Below are 22,612 nucleotides of genomic sequence, written 5' to 3' on the forward strand. Positions count from 1 at the left end.
TGAGGCTGAGGGGACAGAATCAAAACACACAATCCAAAATGAAATGGTCGGAATAAACGTCGGTGTTTTTGGCCAGGCACCAAAGGAGCTGAGAAAGGGATTTGCAGGACACGGAGTTGCATCTCGACTCCGTCCCATCTTTCAGAGACTCACCGTTGATAATCCTGGCCACGCGCCACAATCGCAAGAGGATCAGCAACCCGAGGGCTTCGAACTCGTGCTCCCGGAACAGGAGGACGATGTCAAGGACGAAGGAGACAATGACCACAACGGCATCCAGGACTTCAAACTTGTGCTTGAAGAACTCCAGGCGGTAGGCAAAGAGTTTGAAGCTCACTTCCACCAGAAAGAGGGTCAGAATGGAGAGGCTCAGGTAGTGGAAGACCTGGGGGGGGGGGTGGAAACAGCAAAAGCCAGGATCCCCAATCAGCCAAAATCCTGGGAGTTGTAGTCCAAAAAAGGAACAGTTTCCTGCCACGGTTCTATAACAAAGTGATGGCTTCTACCCTCATCCGTTTCCACCCATCGCCTTTCTACTTTCTACAATTCCAACAGCCATTGCTTTCTTTTATTCTTTTCCCAACTGGGTGTCCTCCAAATGCTTTCAACTACAACTCCCATCAACCCTAATCGACAGGATCAAGGCAGTCAGAAAGGCAACAAATGGAAGTCTCCGACTGTTTTTCATGTTCTGAATTACAAATAGCTGAGACTGCAGTTATCGTCAGCTACTTAGAGATCTTATGCTGTAGGTATTTATACCCAGCCCATATACGAGAGCAAGAGAGACATTACAAACCCGTCCACATACACAGAATCGAAGTTGGCTTCCTTTAAAACAGGGCAGCTTTTGCCGGGTTAGGCTAAACCCAAACCTACATTCCTCCCACTTTTTTTTTAACGGTTACCTTGGGCACAATCTCGCCTTTGTCCGGATGGATGATTTTTAATTCCAGAAGCAGTTCCCCCAGCACCAAGATGGCATCCACGATAACCAGGCCGACAATCAAGATCTGGAATGAAGAAGGGAGGGGAGAAGAAAAGCGGGTGAACCCTAAGGAACAGAATCTTTTGAAACTGCCTCGACGCTTGGAGAGGACGTGTGCCCCTCACGTTGAGTGTCTCCTCTGCCCTTGTCAAGAAGCTGTGGTTGAAACTGTTAAAACAGGGAAGTCGAGCAAATACCGCAACCTCTCAAGACACATTTCCTGCTTGGGGGAACCCACAAAGAATATCCAATATTGCTTCAAGGAAGCCTATCTCTTCGATAACAAAACTCAAGGTGGTCTGAGGAGAAGTTCTTAAGGAGCTTCCCATTCCATTGAGGAAAAAGTAGAGGAGGGAACATCCGACGCGATGGACAGATCCGTCCGATTTCTCGTAAAGCCAATGTCCAGCGTTCACAGGGACACCAAGGCAGGAGACCACACAAGACATCTCCCGTACCTGGAATTTGTGCGACTGGAAGAGCTTCTTCATCACATCCCGGAAGGACGGGGGCCTCGGAGCGGAGTCCACTTTGATGGCTGCGTCAGGCACTTTGCCTTCCCCGTCCTCCTCCATCTCTTCCTCCTCCCATTTCTTGTAGTCATTGTTCCACTGCGTGGGGTCGTCCCCCACCACTGTGAAATGCTTCAGGTACATAGACATGGTGGCGGCGGTGGTGGTGGAGCTCTCACAGGGGCATCCCACGGTTCAAAAGCTGGAAAGAGAGGCATTTCTTACTGTAAAACAAACTCCGTTAGTCTTCAGCTTCGCTTGCTTACAGAAACCATTTAAAGACCACGATGCCACTTAAATTGTCCTGATTGGAGTCCTGGGCTTTGTAGTTTGGGGAGACACAGTAATCAGAAGACTGGACCTGAGACGAAACTACTCTACAGGGTTGTTGTGAAGATAAAAGAACCTCCCCCTGTACTTCAATGAGCATCTCCGAGGAGGAATATGCGCAAAATCTACCACTAAAACCACTGCCCACATGCACAAACTGGAATAGAGTCAATGTTGTTCCGTCAGGACTATCCTATCGATTCTAGACTGATCATGACCAAGAGGAGCAATAGGTTAAACCATTGTGCCAGCTGAACTGCTGACCTGAACATTGCTGGTTCGAATCCGTGAGATGGGGTGAGCTCCCATCTGTCAGCTCTAGTTTGCAGGGACATGAGAGAAGCCTCCCAACAAGATGGTAACACATCCGGATTTCCCCGAGCAACGTCTCTGTAGACGGCCAATTCTCTCACACCAGAAACAACTTGTATGTTCTCAAATAGCTTCTGACACAATTTAAAAAATGACCAAGTTACTTTGAGGACTAAAGAATCTCCCAAGCAGAAGGGTAGCTGAGGACTTCTGGGAGCTGGAGTCCCCTCAAAGTAGCCTTGTCCTAGCTCCATCTGTGGTCCTTTAAGGAAACTGGTTGTTCATTACGCTGTGTAACACAATTTTTGTTCCTGGGTTATAAATGTCATTTCCTAATTTGGTTCATAAAAACATGGGAAAAGTTTATTAAACTATAAAAAAAACTTTGTTTTCGTGGTACATCCTGCAGCACATTTTGCTGTAGTTTTCCAATCACTATCTCAACTAATTCCATTTCGAAGGCTTTCATGGCCAGAATTACTGGGTTGCTGCGAGTTTTCCGGCCATGTTCCAGAAGCATTCTCTCCTGACTGTTTGCCCACATCTATGGCAGGGATCCTCACAACCTCTGAGGATGCCTGCCATAGATGTGGGCAAAACGTCAGGAGAGAATGCTTCTGGAACATGGCCATACAGCAATGCAGCAATTCAACATAGTTTGTGGTAGCCACAAAAATGAAATTTATGGAGGATAAGAACTATAGTAGAGTCTCACTTATCCAAGGTTCTGGATTATCCAAGGCATTTTTGTAGTCAATGTTTTCAATATATCGTGATCTTTTGGTGCTAAATTCGTAAATACAGTAATTACAACATAACATTACTGCCTATTGAACTACTTTTTCGGTCAAATGTGTTGTATAACATGATGTTTTGGTGCTTAATTTGTAAAATCAAAACCTAATTTGATGTTTAATAGGCTTTTCCTTAATCCCTCTTTATTATCAAAGCTATTTGTTTATCCAAGGTTCTGCCAGCCCGTTTAGCTTGGATAAGTGAGACTCTATTATAGTTTGTGGTAGCCACAAAAATGAAATTTATGGAAGATAAGAACTACAGTGTTCCCTCACTTATTGCTGGGGTTAGGTTCCAGGACCACCCGCAATAAGTGAAAATTCGCAAAATAGGGATGCTATATTTATTTTAATATTTATACACTATTTTAAGTCTTTATTGCCCCCAATGGTGTAGTGGACTAAAGCCTCATGACTTGAAGATTGGGTTGCTGACCTGAAAGCTGCCAGGTTCAAATCCCACCCGGGGAGAGCGCAGATGAGCTCCCTCTATCAGCTCCAGCTCCATGCGGGGACATGAGAGAAGCCTCCCACAAGGATGGTAAAAACATCAAAACATCCGGGCAATGTCCCCTGGGCAACGTCCTTGTAGACGGCCAATTCTCTCACTCTAGAAGCAACTCCGGTTGCTCCTGACACGAAACAAAAAAACAAAAAAAACAAAGTCTTTATCAACCAGTCATGTGTTGATAAATTGCCTCCTTCTCCTCCCGTTGCTGCTTGGGCTCCTTTTCTCTCCCTTTTCCTTCTTTTTCCTCCCTTCCTTAGGCTGTAAATTGTAATTTTGTATGATTTGTAATTGTCTTTTGGAGTTTACTGAAAAACTGCGAAAATTGAACCGCGAAGTAGTGAGGGAACACTGTACTTTCAAAAGGAAATGACACTTTTTGTACCATTTTTTTCCAAATTTTGTTACCAAATGAATCTCCATTCTTACCTTTCCTAATGAGTCTTATCCAGGCAATGGGCGCTGTTGTCCTTTGAATAACAACCCTGTGGAAGGGAACAAGAGGACTGATATGTGAGTCGCGTCGTTCTGCTGGCTGTGCAAAAGGAGACGGCAAATGGACCCACGTTTCCTGTCTCCTCTGTGTTTTTGCACAAGAGATGCCCACGAAGAATGAACGCCACCCCCGCCCCCATATCACTTCCTTCCTTCCTGCCTCCCCTCCGTAGCCGCTCTCGGGGAAACTCCGTATCCATGATTACAGTCAACACGGCACACGCCAAAGGAAAACTCGCCTTGACGCGTTTGTTGTGGGTACGTGCCGCAGGGATGGCTTTAAGGGCAGAGGTGAGGGCCGGTTGGGCTCTGGTGGGGAAAGCATTTGAAACCCTGCGCTTTACGAGCGGGGAGAGGCCCGGGCCTTGCTCGATCTGGCCCAGGGTGCCACCGGACGGTTGCCAAAGCGAGGGCTTGTTGGTGCTACTTGAGAGAGAACCTGTTGCAATACAGGACGGTCTGGGGCGGCCCCAGCCGGTCATGGTTGCTTGGAAATCGCGTCCAAAGCTTTCCTGGAGAAGCGGCCTTTCTGAAGTCAGAGAAGCGTTTGCCTCGGATCCAAATCCTATGCCGAATGGCCGAGGAAGCATGCATCACCTGGAGAAGAGAAGCCTGAGCATATCACCTAACGATCTTCTCCAGGCTACACATTTGTCTCCTTCAGTGTCCCTCACAGGTCTTGGTTTCCAAGGAGGAGGAGCAGAAGGTCCCTATTCTCCAGATTCAGGATTCCAAAAAAGTTAGCAACGTCTCAGGCTACAATTCCCATCATTGTCGCAACGGGAGCTGGAGTCCAATCTCGACAAGGTACCAGATTGGGAAAGGTTTCATAGAAGTAAAGAGTCTCACTTATCCAATGTAAATAGGCCTAGGGGATAAAAGCCCTGTGACTTGAGGGTTGGGTTGCTGACCTGAAGGCTGCCAGGTTCGAATCCCACCCGGGGAGAGCGTGGATGAGCTCCCTCTATCCCTCACTTATCGCTGGGGTTAGGTTCCAGGACCACCCGCAATAAGTGAAAATCTGCAAAATAGGGATTCTATATTTATTTTAATATTTATACATTATTTTAGTAGTTATACACTATTTTACGTCATTATCACCCCCAATGGCGTAGTGGACTAAAGCCTTATGACTTGAAGGTTGGGTTGCTGACCTGAAGGCTGCCAGGTTCGAATCCCACCCGGGGAGAGCGCGGATGAGCTCCCTCTATCAGCTCCAGCTCCATGCAGGGATGTGAGAGAAGCCTCCCACAAGGATGGTAAAAACATCAAAACATCCCCTGGGCAACGTCCTTGCAGACAGCCAATTCTCTCACTCCAGAAGCAACTCCAGTTGCTCCTGACACAGGAAAAAAAAATCCAACGTTAATGGGCCAGCAGAACATTGGATAAGCAAATATCTTGGATAATAAGGAAGCATTAAGGAAAAGCCTATTAAACATCAAATTAGGTTATGATTTTACAAATTAAGCACCAAAGGATCATGTTATACAACAAATTTGACAGAAAAAGTAGTTCAATACGCAGTAATGCTATGTAATAATTACTGTATTTACGAATTTAGCAACAAAATATCACGATATATTGAAAACATTGACTACAAAAATGGCTTGGATAATCCAGAACCTTGGATAAGTGAGTCTTGGATAAGTGAGACTCTACTGTAATTACTGTATTTACAAATTTAGCACCAAAATATCACGATATATTGAAAACATTGACTACAAAAATGCGTTGGATAATCCAGAACCTTGGATAAGCGAGTGTTGGATAAGTGAGACTCCACTGTAATAGTTATGATGTGTCTTCAAGTTGACGATGACTTTTTTTGGAGGGAAAGACATTGTCATCATCATTGGGCTATTTGCTTCAAAACACACCTGCCCGCAATGTTTCTGGCAGGGTTGCCTTGACCTTTTCTTGTTCCAAGCCCTCCTGTTTCCGAATTCTTTGTAACCAAGGTTCTCTCTGGACTTTACAACTTGCCCACGACTTCTGAGTTAAACATTCTCCCCTTGCCGCCTTGCCGGCCTCACACACAAAAGGAACAATTCAAAAATGACATTTCCAAGGGCAGCCACACAAATAGCCTCCTTTTGAATTCTGGGCAATTTAGTCGTTTCAGAAATAACATTTTCAATGCCTTTTTGAGAAGGCAGAATGACACCAAGCATCCCAAAAACAGGGAAAAAATCCTTGGAGGAAAGTTTGGGCAAAAGAGGGGAATACTCTGTTTTATTGCCTACTAGTGTTGTCCGGGTTATTTGTAAAAGTCAGTTTTTAACTGTACAAAATGCATAAGGTTATGAGTGAACTACAACTCACATCATGCCAGGTTAACCCCCAGAAACTCCATCAGTCCTTAAAGTTTGTGATGTTGGGCAAGTTTGCTCTGGATGCATCATGGGTGAGGTTCGGTGTGTTCTCTGGCTGTGGGGTGAACTACAACTCCCACTATGGTGAGTCCGTCCCATCAAACCCCTCCAAAATTATGTGGTTCTGTGTATCAAGTTTAGTCCAGGTCCATCATCAGTGGAGGCCATGGTTTCTCTGGTTGTGGGTGAACTACAACTCCCAGAAAGGAAAGTCATTTCCCTCCAAACCTCTCCAATAATCAGATTTTGGCATATCAGGTATGTATGCCAAGTTTGGTCCAGATCAATTGGTGTTTGGCTGACAATGTTCTCTGGATGTAGGTGAACTACAACTCCCCCAAATCAAGGTGATTTTTCCCCAAAGACCTTAAGTATTTTTTTTCCTGGTCATGGGAGGTCTGTGTTTCAAGCTTGGTCCAATTCCATCTTTGATGAGTTCAGAGTTCTCCTTGATTGCAAAAGAACTATACATCCCAGTACCTACAACTCCTATAAATTATGGTGAATCCTCCCCAAAACTCTCTAGTATGTTCTGTTCTGATCAATTCCGCTGTTTGCTGTGTCCGACTCTGGGGTTTGGTGCTCATCTCCATTTCGAAGCCGAAGAGCCAGTGTTGTCCGTAGACACCTCCAAGGTCATGTGGCCGGCATGACTGCTAGGTTGGCAGAACTGCTAGGTTGGCAGAAGCTGGAGCTAACAGTGGGTGCTCACTCCACTCCCCGGATTCGAACCTGTGACCTTTTGGTCTGCAAGTTCAGCAACTCAGCGCTTTGGGGACTCCTTATACATCAATCTATCTATTCACTTTTATTATATACTTTTATTATGTGTATAGATCATTTGCACAATCTGGCTTTTACGACAGGCTTTGCAGTCATAAAACAAACTCCGAACATCCAGGTAAACGCAAGCAAAAGAAAAGCCGTGATCAAAACCAGTTGCAGCCTTTCTTTGGAAGAATCCAGGAAACACAAGCTTAACAAACCGAACGCTCTGAAGCAATACGGGACTTCTCCTTCCCCAAAACATGCCTGACGAATTGAGTGCAGAAAAAATAACCATCTCACTCATATCATGTTGGGACTCACTATCTTGCCAAACCTTCATTGGCTGCCAATTTGGTCCAAAGCCTTCTCAGCTCCCAATTTGGCAAACACCGTCCCCGTTCATCATCCGCTGTCCCACTTTTTCAGCGGCTTTGAAAAGGTCCCGGTTTCCTTCCACCGGATCTCGGTGCTCATCCAAATCCTTCAACTTTTCAACCCTCTTGTCTTGCTTCCTCCTTTTGTTTCTTTTCAGCAATCTCTCCCAGGGTATTATTGCTAAGAACTGCTTCACAGTCGAAAGTTCCCTGGGTTGCTGGTTTTGAAAAGTTCCCTTTTCTATAATTAGAAGCCCCTCGAGTCTCCTTTATTGTGGGCATTTCCCACAGGCAAATATGTCAACTTGGTGACGCTTGTGGCAACCGTTACGTCCCACGCAATCTTCCAGACATGACAACATATGAGACCGGGCTCTCTTCTGGCCTGCTCTCCAATTCCCTCTCCAAAGGTCCAGAGATTTGCTATGTCTTATACTTATATAACAGTGCTCCATGCAGTCATGCTGGCCACATGACCTTGGAGGAGTCTACGGACAACGCCGGCTCTTTGGCTTAGAAATGGAGATGAACACCAACCCACAGAGTCAGTCACAACTGGACTTAAAATCAGGGGAAAACCTTTACCTTTACTTTACTATTTCCCAGTGTTTGGCACTTCAGATATTTTGAACTTCAGTTCCCAGAATCCTCAACCAATGAACGAGAAAAAGTCAAAATCTATAGTCTTAAATTTCACATTTTCACGTGGCATGTCAACGTGCACCAGTTGTCTCGTTTCCATTATCATACCACTTTCCCCCCCTTATTTCTCTCTCCATCTTACAAGCAACCGCATTTCGAAAAAGGGACACAAATGGGATGCTCCGCCGTATATTTCTACCCAATTTACAGGGTCTATTCCCATCCCAATTTGCACTTCCAAGAATTTGCAGCATTTTATCAGTTACCCCGTGTTTACAATATTTATATGGTGCACTTTATCCAGTCTATTTTTACAACCTCTCCGTTTTAATCCATGTTTTTATTAGGTTTTTGTCATTTACTTTATTGGTTAATGTTTAAGTTTTTAATTGTGCATATCTCTTGTCTATTGTCGTGTTTTATAGTGTTATTGTTTTTATTTGTGCTTGGCCCCATGTAAGCCGCCCAGAGTCCCCTTTGGCGAGATAGAGGCGGGGTATAAGAATAAAGTTGTTGTTATTATTATTATTATTATTGACACAAGGACATTGTGTGACACACAGCAAACAAGATAGATATGCTGGATTTCATATCAGAAAATCACAAGTTGGACACTTCCCAAGTGTCTAGGACTGTGTGATGTATTTTCATATGATGCACGCAGATCCCAGTTTAATAATAATAATAATAATAATTATTATTATTATTATATGACACAGCAAACAAGATAGATATGCTGGATTTCGTATCACAAAATCACAAGTCGAACACTTCCCAAGTGTCTAGGACTGTGTGATGTATTTTCGGATGATGCGCGCAGATCCCAGCAGGGTGGCCTTTTGCAGTTGGCAGATCGTGATTTTGTCAATGCCTATTGTTTCCAAATGCCGGCGGAGATCTTTTGGCACGACACCCAAACCTGTACTGGTTTCTGCCAGAGTCTTTGAAGTTCAATCTTGAGGTCCTGAGAGCGGCTGAGTTTTTCCTGTTGTTTTTCGTCCATGCGACTGTCACCTGGGATGGCGACATCAATGATCCAAACCTTTTTCTTTTCCACAACTGTGATGTCTGGTGTGTTGTGTTCCAGAACTTTGTCAGTCTGGATTCGGAAGTCCCACAGTCTCTTTGCGTGCTCATTTTCCAATACTTTTGCAGGTTTGTGATCCCACCAGTTCTTTGCTGCTGGGAGGTGGGACTTGAGGCATAAGTTCCAATGAATCATTTGGGCCACAGAGTTGTGCCTCTGTTTGTAGTCTGTCTGTGTGATTTTCTTACAGCAGCTGAGGATATGATCAATGGTTCGTCGGTTTCCTTGCACAGTCTGCATTTTGGGTCATCAGCTGATTTTTCGATCGTGGCCTGAATTGCCTTTGTCCTGATGTCTTGCTCCTGGGCTGCAAGGATCAGGCCTTCTGCCTCCTTCTTCAGGGTCCCATTCGTGAGCCAGAGCCAGGTCTTCTCCTTATCAGCTTTTCCTTCAATTTTGTCAAAGAACTTTCCATGCAATGTTTTGTTGTGCCAGCTCTCAGCTCTAGTTTGTAGTGCGGTTTTCTTGTACTGGTTTTTTATTATTAATTTGGAAGCCCAACTGTTGTGTTTTTTTGAAGGCATGAGCTCATAAAATATTGCTGACAAAAAAGAGGCCCTTTCTGGAGAGTTGAGGCCGATCTTCGCGTGCTTTCCTTTTGCATCCGCCCGACATACCTCTCCCCAAATGTCACAAGCCAGGAAATGATACATAAGACTTCGAACACAAGCCGCACTGTCATCCTGACCAGATCAAGCCTCACGACATTCCAACTCAGCCCCATTGCAAGTGCTCACGTGAGGCCGAGAGTGGGGTCCGAACCCTGATCGCCGGCATCCTAGTCCAACCCTCAAAGCGCTGCATCACGATGTCTGCGGATGAGTAGCACAAACACAGAGCGAACTCTCTGCCAGAGCAAGGCTTGCTCAACTCTTGGGCAATAAACCCACCTTCCTGTTGTGGGGCCACAGCCGAGGGAGCCTTGCGGTGCCCCACACCTACCCTCCTTGTCCTCCAACCACCCTTCAGAGATAAGCATCGGGACCCCATTCTTGTGGGTCTTTTTTTAAAGAAACCTACAAAGAGGATGTTTGCTCACTCGCATGATGAGCCACTGCATCAACATCAGCCTTGTTTGACTACGTTCTTAAGTCACTTGGCGGTAGTGTGTTGTTGAAGACTTTCATCATCATGTTGCTGTGAGTTTTCTGGGCTGTGTGGCCATGTTCCAGAAGCATTCTCTCCTGACGTTTCGCCCACATCTATGGCAGGCATCCTCAGAGCTTGTGAAGTCTGTTGGAAACTAGGCAAGTGGGGTTTACATCCCTGTGGAATAATGTCCAGGGTGGGAGAAAGAACTCTTGTCTGTTGGATATACTGTATATACTCGAGTATAAGTCTAGTTTTTCAGCCCTTTTTTTAAAGACCCCCTCGGCTTATACTCGGAGTCAGCTTACATTTGGGTCAGCTTATACTCGAGAATATATGGTACATTTATTATTTTTCTCTATTATTATTGGTATTATTACATTTATTATTTTTCTCTATAATTATTGTTATTATTACATTTATTATTTTTCTCTATTATTATTGGTATTATTACATATATTATTTTTCTCTATTATTATTGGTATGATTACATTTATTATTTTTCTCTATTATTATTGGTATGATTACATTTATTATTTTTCTCTATTATTATTGGTATGATTACATTTATTATTTTTCTCTATTATTATTGGTATGATTACATTTATTATTTTTCTCGATTATTGTTGCTACTATTACATTTATTTTATAATAATCATAATAATAAAACTTTATATACCGCCCTATCTCCCAGATGGGACTCAAGGCCGTTTCCATTCATAAAAACCACACATATATTACATAACAACATAATAACATATTATTAAGCAAGGTAAAACAATACAATTATATAGCAATAAATAACACTTACACAACCTGATCAAGGGGACGGGAACCATAAACCCAATATATTAAACTGTATCATTGTAGGCTAGATAAATCTTGTGCAATATACTCAGGCCCAGAGATCGGCGGTATTCCAATGTAATTACTCTATTTTACTCTATTTTTATTATTATTATTATTAATACATTTATTATTTCACTCTGATCTTATTATGATTATTACATTTATTATTTTACTCTATTATTACATGCATTGTTTTCCTGTATTTATTATTATTATTATTACATGTATTGTTTTACTCTATTATTATTAAAAGGATACATAAGCACATTGACATTGAAGAAGATGAGAATAATGATTTAATCAGAGTTGGACAGTCTTGTTTTAACTTTGAGCGTGATGTAAATATTGAAAAACATTTAACCTACTGATGCCTCAATTAATGTAATTATATTGGTATCTGTTTTTATTTCTGAAATTTTCCACCCTCGGCTTATACTGGAGTCAATGTTTTCCCAGTTTTTTTGTGGTAAAATTAGATTCCTCGGCTTATACTTGAGTATATACGATAAGTGTGAATGTTACAAATGGACACCTTGATTTGCACTGAATAGCCTTGCAGCTTCAAAGCCTGGCTGCTTCCTTTGTTGGGTTAGATCAAGAGAGATCACTACTGGGTCCTTTGGTTGAGAACTATATTGTATTTGGACCTTCCTAGTCCACGCCAGGCCATCATTTGACCACCTAACCAACCCACACTGTGAACTCTAGTTGGCCGTTGTAAACTAATGTGGATGTTTGTTTGAATTTGTTGTTTTTATATAATTTTGTTTGACTACATGTAGTTTAATTGATTGATGTTAGGTTTAATTTACTGCTGTTAGACTTTACATTGATGTTAGGTTTTAATGTGATTTTTATATGCGGGGTTTCTCTGGGATTTTATGTCAGTGTTTGTTTACGGAGGCATTGAATGTTTGCCATTGTATGTTGGAATCTGCAGAGTCCCCTTGGGGAGAAAGGGCGGAATACAAATCAAGTTTTATTATTATTATTATTGACACAACAAGATTGTATAACACAGCAAATGAGATGTATATGCTGGATTTCGTATCACAAAATCACAAGTCGAACACTTCCCAAGTGTCTAGGACTGTGTGATGTATTTTTGGATGATGTGTGCAGATCCCAGTAGGGTTGTTGTTGTTGTTGTTGTTGTTGTTATTATTATTATTATTATTTTATGACACAGCAAACAAGATAGACATGCTGGATTTCGTATCACAAAATCACAAGTCGAACACTTCCCAAGTGTCTAGGACTGTGTGTTGTATTTTTGGATGATGTGTGCAGATCCCAGTAGGGTTGTTGTTGTTGTTGTTATTATTATTATTATTATTATTATTATTATTATTGGGAGGTGTTAGCTGGCCCTGATTGTTCCCTGTCTGGAATTCCCCTGTTATCCGAGAGTTGTTCTTTATTTACTGATTCTAGAATTTTTTTTAGCCAGATTGTGTTCATTTTCACGGTTTCCTCCTTTCTGGGTTGTTGTATGTATGGCTATGTTCCAGAAGTATTCTCTCCTGACGTTTTGCCCACATCTATGGCAGGCATCCGCAGAGGTTGTGAGGTATGGAGAAACTCAGCAAGGAAGGTTTATATATATCCGTGGAAAGTCCAGGGTGTGAGAAGAACTCTTTGTCAGTTGGAAGCCAGTGTGAATGTTGCAGTTAATCACATTAATTAGCATTGGAAAGGTTCATCTCCTGGCTTTTTCTGCCTTTGTTCAGAGTCATTAGCTGCCCCTGGAATTCTTCTCTTTTCAGAGTGTCACTTCTTATTTACTGTTATTATTATTTTATTGTATGACACAGCAAACAAGATAGATACGCTGGATTTCGTTTCACAAAATCAGAAGTCGAACACTTCCCAAGTGTCTAGGACTGGGTGATGTATTATTATTATTATTATTATTATTATTATTATTATTATTATTGTATGACACAGCAAACAAGATAGATATACTGGATTTCGTATCACAATATCACAAGTTGAACACTTCCCAAGCGTTTAGGACTGTGTGATGTATTATTATTATTATTATTATTATTATTATTATTATTGTAAGACACAGCAAACAAGATAGATACACTGGATTTGGTTTCACAAAATCACAAGTCGAACCCTTCCCAAGCGTTTAGGACTGTGTGATGTATTATTATTATTATTATTATTATTATTATTATTATTGTAAGACACAGCAAACAAGATAGATACACTGGATTTGGTTTCACAAAATCACAAGTCGAACCCTTCCCAAGCGTTTAGGACTGTGTGATGTATTATTATTATTATTATTATTATTATTATTATTATTATTATTATTATTATTATTATTGTAAGACACAGCAAACAAGATAGATACACTGGATTTGGTTTCACAAAATCACAAGTCGAACCCTTCCCAAGTGTCTAGGACTGTGTGATGTATTATTATTATTATTATTATTATTATTATTATTATTATTTAATTATGACACAGCAAACAAGATAGATACGCTGGATTTAGTTTCACAAAATCACAAGTCGAACCCTTCCCAAGTGTCTAGGACTGTGTGATGTATTATTATTATTATCATTATTGTATGACACAGCAAACAAGATAGATATGCTGGATTTCATATCACAAAATCACAAGTCGAACCCTTCCCAAGTGTCTAGGACTGTGTGATGTATTATTATTATTATTATTATTATTATTATTATTATTATTATTATTATTATTATTATTATTGTATGACACAGCAAACAAGATAGATATACTGGATTTTGTTTCACAAAATCACAAGTCGAACCCTTCCCAAGTGTCTAGGACTGTGTGATGTATTATTATTATTATTATTATTATTTGATTATGACACAGCAAACAAGATAGATATGCTGGATTTTGTTTCACAAAATCACAAGTCGAACCCTTCCCAAATGTCTAGGACTGTGTGATGTATTATTATTATTATTATTATTATTATTATTATTATTATTATTATTATTGTATGACACAGCAAACAAGATAGATACGCTGGATTTCGTTTCACAAAATCACAAGTCGAACCCTTCCCAAATGTCTAGGACTGTGTGATGTATTATTATTATTATTGGAAGGTGTTAGCTGGCCCCGATTGTTTCCTGTCTGGAATTCTGCTGTTTTCTGAGTTGTTCTTTATTTACTGATTCTAGAATCTTTTTTAGCCAGATTGTGTTCGTTTTCACGGTTTGCTCCTTTCTGTTGAAATGGCCTATCTGCTTGTGGATTTCGGTGGCTTTGCTAACTTGTGTATTGCCCGCTTCCTATCGGGGAATCCCTCCCGGTCTTTTCAAATGTGTGAGTGTGTTATGGCGACAAGAGGAAGGCTTTCTGTACATGTACAGATGCCTTCGAATCGCATTTGCCTCCAAGTTTCCCATCAAGTTGGGATCAAGGAGGAGAGTTAGGACAAGCTTGGGAAGGGGGATTCTGGGAGTTGTGGTGCTCCATAGTTGACAGGGTACAGGCATAGGTAGACTTGGGCCTTGCCAGGGTTTTGGACTCCAACTCCCAGCATTCCTAACAGCCTCAGGCCCTTTCCTTTCCCCCCTCCGCCGCTTAAGCGGCGGAGGGGGGAAAGGAAGGGGCCTGAGGCTGTTAGGAATGCTGGGAGTTGGAGTCCAAAACCCTGGCAAGGCCCAAGTCTGCCCTGAAACATTGCTAGCCTTTCTTGCAAAACCACAACTTGGTCTCCTCCTCAAATCCCATCCCACTCTTGTTTTTTTTTTTTTCTCAATGGAGAAACTGAAGCATTGCTTTGTTCAGATCCCTAACCTGGAAGGTCTTTTGTGTCCCCCCACCCCACCCCAAAAAAAAGGTAAACAAAGGAGCTGCATCTCTACCTCCAAGATGCCAACCTCTGAGTCTTTGAAGGGGGTGGGAAGGGCTTGCAAAGCTGGGAATCCACAGGAAGGAAGGCAGGAAGCAGCCCCCCTCCCTCCCCCTCCCCCTCCCTCCCTGGCCCCCCAAGAGACCATCTCCTGCCCCCCTCCTCACCTGTCCGTCGGCTGGGTCTCCAGGCTGCAAGGGAGGCGGGCTGAGCCCTCCCTTCCTGCCTCGGAGGGGAAATTTCCTGCCCCGCCCCCCCCCTCCTCCGGCTCCTCCCCTCCCCCTTCCTTCAGCCAAGAAAATGTACAGGGCTTCTCTAGTTCCATGGGGTAACTGGGGCATCTGTCAGGAGGGGTTTGGTGGTCTGGACTGCGTGGCCCTGGGGCTCCCTTCCAGCTCTAGGATTCCATAACACACCCATCATCTCTTCCTCCATCCTATCTATCTCAATGTTATCTATCCTGTCTATGGCTGGCTGGCCCTCTGTCGGGAGGGCTTGGATTGTGTCTCCCTGCCTGGCAGAAAGGGGTTCAGACTGGGTGGCTCTGGGGCTCCCTTCCAACTATAGGATTCTATGGTACACCTATCTTCTCTCTCTCTCTCCATCCTCTCTTCTTTCCATGCTATCTATCCTATCTATGACTGGCTGGCCCTCTGTTGGGAGGGCTCAGATTGTGTCTCCCTGCCTGGCAGAAGGGGCTTGGACTAGATAGCCCTGGTGTATTCCATGATACACCTATCATCCCTCTCTCAATCCTACCTTATCTCCATCCTATCTATGGCTGGCTGGCCCTCTGTTGAGAGGGCTTGAATTGTGTCTCCCTGCCTGGCAAAAGGGGTTTGGACTGGATGGCCCTGGGGCTCCCAACTATAGGATTCTATGATATACCCATCATCTCTCTCTCTCTTTCTCTCTATCTTATCTTCTTTTCATGTTATCTATCCTATCTATGGCTGGCTGGCCCTCTGTCGGGAGGGCTCGGATTGTGTCCCCCTGCCTGGCAAAAGGGGTTCAGACTGCATGGCCCTGGGGCTTCCTTCCAACTATAGGATTCTATGGTACACCCATCATCTCTCTCTCTCTCCATCCTCTCTCTCTCTATTCTATCTTCTTTCCTTGCTGTCTATCCTATCTATGGCTGGCTGGCCCTCTGTCGGGAGGGCTTGGATTGTGTCCCCCTGCCTGGCAAAAGGGGTTCAGACTGCATGGCCCTGGGGCTTCCTTCCAACTATAGGATTCTATGGTACACCCATCATCTCTCTCTCTCTCCATCCTCTCTCTCTCTATTCTATCTTCTTTCCTTGCTGTCTATCCTATCTATGGCTGGCTGGCCCTCTGTCGGGAGGGCTCGGATTGTGTCCCCCTGCCTGGCAAAAGGGGTTCAGACAGCATGGCCGTGGGGCTTCCTTCCAACTATAGGATTCTATGATATACCCATCATCTCTCTCTCTCTTTCTCTCTATCTTATCTTCTTTTCATGTTATCTATCCTATCTATGGCTGGCTGGCCCTCTGTCGGGAGGGCTTGGGTGGTGTCCCCCTGCCTGGCAAAAGGGGTTCAGACTGCATGGCCCTGGGGCTTCCTTCCAACTATAGGATTCTATGGTACACCCATCATCTCTCTCTCTCTCCATCCTCTCTCTCTCTATTCTATCTTCTTTCCTTGCTGTCTATCCTATCTATGGCTGGCTGGCCCTCTGTCGGGAGGGCTCGGATTGTGTCCCCCTGCCTGGCAAAAGGGGTTCAGACAGCATGGCCGTGGGGCTTCCTTCCAACTATAGGATTCTATGATATACCCATCATCTCTCTCTCTCTTTCTCTCTATCTTATCTTCTTTTCATGTTATCTATCCTATCTATGGCTGGCTGGCCCTCTGTCGGGAGGGCTTGGGTGGTGTCCCCCTGCCTGGCAAAAGGGGTTCAGACTGCATGGCCCTGGGGCTTCCTTCCAACTATAGGATTCTATGGTACACCCATCATCTCTCTCTCTCTCCATCCTCTCTCTCTCTATTCTATCTTCTTTCCTTGCTGTCTATCCTATCTATGGCTGGCTGGCCCTCTGTCGGGAGGGCTTGGATTGTGTCCCCCTGCCTGGCAAAAGGGGTTCAGACTGCATGGCCCTGGGGCTTCCTTCCAGCTATGGGATTCTGTGATACACCTATCTTCTCTCTCTCTCCATCCTATCTTATCTCCATCCTATCTATGGCTGGCTGGCCCTCTCTTGGGAGGGCTCAGATTGTGTCTCACTGCCTGGCAAAAGGGGTTCAGACTGCATGGCCCTGGGGCTCCCTTCCAACTAGAGGATCCTATCATACACCTATCATCTCTCTCTCTCTCAATCCTGTCTATGACTTGGCTGGCCCTCTGTCAGGACAGCTTGGATTGTCTCCCTGCCTGGCAGAAGGGGGTTGGACTAGATGGCCCTGGCGTTCCATTCCCGCTCTAGGATTCCATGATACACCTATCATCTCTCTCTCTCAATCCTATCTATGGCTGGCTGGCCCTCTGTTGGGAGGGCTCAAATTATGTCTCACTGCCTGGCAAAAGGGGTTCGGTCTGCATGGCCCTGGGGCTCCATTCCAGCTATAGGATTCTATGATACACCTATCTTCTCTCTCTCTCCATCCTATCTATGGCTAGCTGGCCCTCTGTCGGGAGGGCTTGGATTGTGTCTTCCTGCCTGGCAGAAGAGGATTGGACTGGGTGGTCCTTGGGCTCCGTTCTGACTCTAGGATGCTATGATTTGAAGAACAAGGGCATCATCTGTTCCTCTCTTTCTTTCTGCCCTCTGGAGGTTTGGAAGCAGAGGCTGGAGGGGAGGAATTGTTGAATCGGACAGCCCTCGGGGTCTCTTGACTAGGATTCTGAGATGCAACAAGGCAAAACCAAAAGCATTGACCCACTTATGAGCCACAAAGAGAGGTGGGTAAGAAATACATTATTGGGGAAGCCAAGGCTGGAAATTGGGGCAGAGGAAAGGCCACTCCATAAGAGGAGAACTTGGGAAAATGCCCACCGGAACCCAACCGAGATCGGTCTCCCTTGGCCTTTCAGGAGGCCACCCCCTTCCTTAAAGAGGAACCACCTCCTTCAAAGGGCAACCCACCCAGGTCTCCTTCCATGATCCCATGAGACAGTTGTAATGTTTCCGTGTTGGCATCTCCTTGGCAGATTGTGCTCCCAGGTCTGGATATCAGAGGTTGGGTTTCCTGTGATGATGTTGGAAGATGCTCCTCCGTCAGTGAGATGGAAGCCATCCTTCCTGCAAAACCGTGGCCACATTACAGCCCTGCCACGGGAACCACGTATCCCAGTGACGCCCTCGACTCAGGCTCCCAAGACAAGAAGCACAAGCGAGGCGGCTTGCAACCGGAGTGGAACCATCTCCTGGGAGCGTGCATCAATATTTCAAGGCGCAGCAAGAAACAGCAAGACGATCCTGATGAAGCAAAAAACGCAGACCAGACCTTAAGAGTTTGAGATTTTCCCAGGTTCTTCAGCGGTGGAGCTCAGGATAGATGTGTGGATACAGAGTTCTTTCCTGGACTGCCTCCAACCCCATGGATCCAGGCAGGGCAACACATGGGTTACATGCCTTGGGTGCAGTCGAGCCTCTTTTTTACATAAACCAATCTATGTAATGCTGATAAAATGAACACCAAGAAGGCTTAACAAGTTACTCATCATTTAATAAGCATTTCACCACACTGTACTGTTCCCAAAGATTACAGGGTTGATTTATTATTATTTTTAAAAAGAACAAAAAGCAAAAGATACAGAGTGGAATGCACAGAAACAGGTGAACAGCGTTCCCTGTTGTTGGAGATTGTTTTCGAGGCTTAAAAAATAAACGTAACTGTGAAACCTAACTCGCACACAAGTTATTGGCTTACAGGAGGCCTCTTAGGCTTTCAGGTCTTTGGGTGTCCAACTCCCAGAAGCCTTGGCTAGCTTTGTTCAATGGTCGGGGATTCTGGGAGAAGAAGTGCCAAACACCCGGAGGACCAAACATTGAAGAGGCCTGGGTTACAAACTTTCCGAACTGGCAAAAATAGCCCCATAGGAAGCTTTTGCACCTTCTCCCAGAATATGGGAAAAGGAGCAAAAGCATCAAATCCTGCCTCTGTCTGTGCTGACTCTTAGCTACTTCATGGCATCCTTCTCGCAAAGGAAAATGCCCCACAAGACACCCCTCAATGCATCTCCAAAAGCTGTGACACCCCCTTCCCCTTGCTTGGGTATTACAAGAAGAGACAGAAAGTTTTTAAAATAATGGCTTTAATTGTCATTTTAAAGTATACGGGAGGAAAAGTGTGCTCCCAATAAAATATACATCATACCAGTGAGGCTGGCAAAAGGTTGAGAGTGATCTCCAAAGTTTGACAACAGAACATGTGTACGTGACGAGGAGGAGAAAAAAGCAATCCCTTTGAAACGCAACAAAAAAAGAAAACAGAAAGACATTCACAGTGGTCTCTACAAACAATATGTAGCCTGACAGCAATACGTTTCCTAGCCTTGGAGCACACTAGTGTCGCTTGAGGTCCTAAAAAGAAAAGCAGGCATCGCACACCACCCGGCGTCAGTGGCAGGGATGCCCCAAATGGCAGGAGAAGGGGCCGTGGAGTCTACAGCGGGGACATCAAGAAGGAAAAGAGTCACCATTTCTCTCCAAACCAATACAGTTTGTTTACAAAAACTCTTTTCGAGAGGCAAGAGCCTCCTTTGCTGTGACAACCAACCAAAGCCATCCATCAAAATGAACAGAAAAAACCACAAACACATTTAAATTCTAGTCTTAGCAAGCTGACCGATACATGTTACCGTTTCTTTTAAAAAATTGAGATTATATACTATAGTACAAGTCCCAACTAGGCCGGGGCCAGGAGTGATTATTTCTTTGCTTGTTTCGTGATCATCCCCCGGGGGGGTGTTACAGGTCGGCTAGCGTTGGGCTTCTTCTTCTCGGCTGGCTTCAAGATCTGCAAGGAGAAGGCAAAGGTCTTTTTAGCAAAGGAGTCTGAGAAGGCATGCTTGAACATATGGATGGCCATCAGGAAAGCACACCTCCAACTTGATAGTATACATTTACTGCTATTATTATTTATTTACTTTTATCTCATGTATTGGACTCAAAGTGGCGTACAAAAAGCAAAAAAGGCTACATAATAATACAATATAATAATATTAATTATATATTAAATGTAATATTACTAATACAGTAGTGTCTTACTTATCCAACGTTCTGGATTATCCAATGCATTTTTGTAGTCAATGTTTTCAATGCATTGTCATATTTTGGTACTAAATTTGTAAGTACAGTAATTACTACATCGCATTAATGTGTACTGAACTACTTTTTCTGACAAATTTGTTGTATAACATATTTTTATGCTTAATTTGTAAAATCATAACCTATTTTGATGTTTAATAGGCTTTTTCTTAATCTCTCATTATCCAACATATTCGCTTATCCAACGTTCTGTCGGCCCGTTTATGTTGGATAAGTGAGACTCTACTGTAATATAGTAGAGTCTCACTTATCCAAGCCTCACTTATCCAAGCCTCTGGACAATCCAAGCCATTTTTGTAGTCAATGTTTTCAATATATCATGATATTTTGGTGCTAAATTTGTAAATACAGTAATTACAACATAACATTACTGTGTATTGAACTACTTTTTCTGTCAAATTTGTTGTCTAACATGAAGTTTTGGTGCTTAATTTGTAAAATCATAACTTAATTTGATGTTTAATAGGCTTTTCCTTAATCCTTCCTTATTATCCAAGATATTTGCTTATCCAAGCTTCTGCTGGCCCGTTTAGCTTGGATAAGTGAGACTCTACTGTATTACCATATAATGATATAATACAATATAGTAATTTAATGCTTATATTGTGCTATGCTAATAATATATTATATGTACACTTGATTTGTAAGCCGCTCTGAGTCCCCTTTGGTGTGAGAAGAGCGGGATATAAATTTAGTAAATAAATAAATAAATAATACATAATACAAAATTTCATTTCAACCCCATTCCCACCTCAAGGGCAAAGCAGGCTTTGGGCAGGAGTTCTTCCTCTAAAGCAGGCCCCCTCCAACTCCCAGAAGCCCCGTACAGCTTGTTCAATGGTCAGGAATTCTGGGAGATGGAGTCCAAAGCACCTGGAGGACCGCAGGTTGACAAGGCTTGCTCTAAAGCCTTGCCATACGCAACGTGGGAAATTCAATGAGGGTGGGGATGCAGCAAGGATTGATAACTATGTTTATATTTTTAATAAATATATATGAAAACAGATAATTGCTTCCTGAGGAGCAGCCTGAAGAGGAAGGTGAGGTGAACGCCAGGCTATTAAGACGCCTCCCAGGAGAGAAATCAATATGGGAGAATAGGAGAGGCAACATTGGATGGGGAAAATGCCTGCCAAAACCACCCCCGTGAAAGCCAGCCTAGACCTGACAGAGAGAGAATGAAGGCACGTTATAAAGTGGCGGTGGTAAAGCTTAGGTGGTCCTTCAAGCCAAATGTCAGCAGGGCTTTAAGGCTCAACGCCCACACCCTGAATTGAGAACCCGTTCTTCCTTTCCTCCCCCATATGATTGTGTCTTGCAGATCGTGCGGCGGGGGTGAGCCACGACTTTCGGGGCAATCCAATTCAAGGTGAACCGATGATGTCTGCCCTACTTAATGTATGCCAGGCGGGCGCTCGGCACAGATTACAGAGACAGAATGCGTTGGGAAAGAGCTGGGGCTTACTGTCCCGAACGATGAAAGACCAGCTCAGAGTGAGAAGTGCCAAGTCTATGGGGAAAGCGAGGCACGAAGGGCGTACCTGAAAGGAGCACATCAAAGTCTCATCCACGCTCATCATGGCGCCTGCGTTGTCAAACTCCCCGCAGTAATTGGGGGCAGAAAACAGGGTGACCAGCTGCCTTTTTGCAAAGAACTCATATCCATCTTCAACCACCTTTGAAAGAAAGAGCAGTGAGTGTCAAGGGTGAGGGGAAAAGCAAGAGGGAAAGAGCAGCAGTCACTCTTATTGTTCCAATTTCTCCTCCTAGGCATCCTCAGCCCCCGGCAAAGGCAGCACATGGGCATCATGGCTGGGGAGAGAGTGGGGAGCTCCGCGATCCCGAGTGCAGACTCTCCACAGCCAAATACACATCATGAGACAGCCTGAGGTAAGCCACCCCAATCCTCCCCCCCACACTCCAAACTGGGATGTGCAGGCAATGTCAATCTCACTGGAAGTACTAATGCTATGATACTTGAGAAGTGCATGCTGTTATGCATGTAAAGCTCCCATGATGAGCCAATTACCCTTGGAAACAGAGTGGGAGACCCACGTAGCAAGACCGTTCCATTTACTCCGTTCTCTGCTCCCCTTCTGCTAAATGAGAGGATGTCGATGAAAGCTTTGAGCACACCAGAAGTAGTATATCAAATGTAAACAAGGCACTGAAGAGTGGCAGCATCCTGGCCCACAGAAGCAGTACTCTAGCGGAGATCTGCTCCTTCTCAAGACTCATTCATTTTCCCACCTACGAAACCCACTTGCATCAAGTGCACTCTTAATCTGGAGAAGGCAGGCTAGATCTGCAGAGGGAGCAGTTACTAAAGCAAAGCAGATGTTCC

At 43.9% G+C, this 22,612-nt stretch overlaps 2 protein-coding genes and 1 long non-coding RNA gene across 3 annotated transcripts in view; 1 reads left to right on the top strand and 2 right to left on the bottom strand.

Moving 5' to 3' along the window:
- The window catches only part of hvcn1 (hydrogen voltage gated channel 1), a 17,017-nt gene extending 1,777 nt beyond the window's left edge, over positions 1-15,240 (bottom strand). Inside the window, exons 1-5 of the mRNA XM_062958631.1 lie at positions 15,145-15,240; positions 3,874-3,929; positions 1,447-1,702; positions 909-1,013; positions 154-385 (exon numbers count right to left, since the gene is read on the bottom strand). Coding sequence (XP_062814701.1) covers positions 154-385; positions 909-1,013; positions 1,447-1,650 — 541 coding nt within the window. The 5' untranslated portion in view covers positions 1,651-1,702; positions 3,874-3,929; positions 15,145-15,240. The remainder of the gene's footprint in view (positions 1-153; positions 386-908; positions 1,014-1,446; positions 1,703-3,873; positions 3,930-15,144) is intronic.
- On the top strand, positions 15,227-22,573 carry LOC134292910 (uncharacterized). Its single transcript, XR_010000019.1, has 3 exons — positions 15,227-17,897; positions 18,147-21,961; positions 22,039-22,573. It is a non-coding gene; the product is annotated as an uncharacterized LOC134292910 (long non-coding RNA).
- ppp1cc (protein phosphatase 1 catalytic subunit gamma) overlaps positions 19,236-22,612 on the bottom strand; it is a 32,108-nt gene continuing 28,731 nt past the window's right edge. Inside the window, exons 6-7 of the mRNA XM_003226874.4 lie at positions 21,810-21,944; positions 19,236-19,957 (exon numbers count right to left, since the gene is read on the bottom strand). Coding sequence (XP_003226922.1) covers positions 19,868-19,957; positions 21,810-21,944 — 225 coding nt within the window. The 3' untranslated portion in view covers positions 19,236-19,867. The remainder of the gene's footprint in view (positions 19,958-21,809; positions 21,945-22,612) is intronic.

This window comes from Anolis carolinensis, chromosome X (assembly GCF_035594765.1).
Source record: "Anolis carolinensis isolate JA03-04 chromosome X, rAnoCar3.1.pri, whole genome shotgun sequence".
Classification (NCBI taxonomy): Eukaryota; Metazoa; Chordata; class Lepidosauria; order Squamata; family Dactyloidae; genus Anolis; species Anolis carolinensis.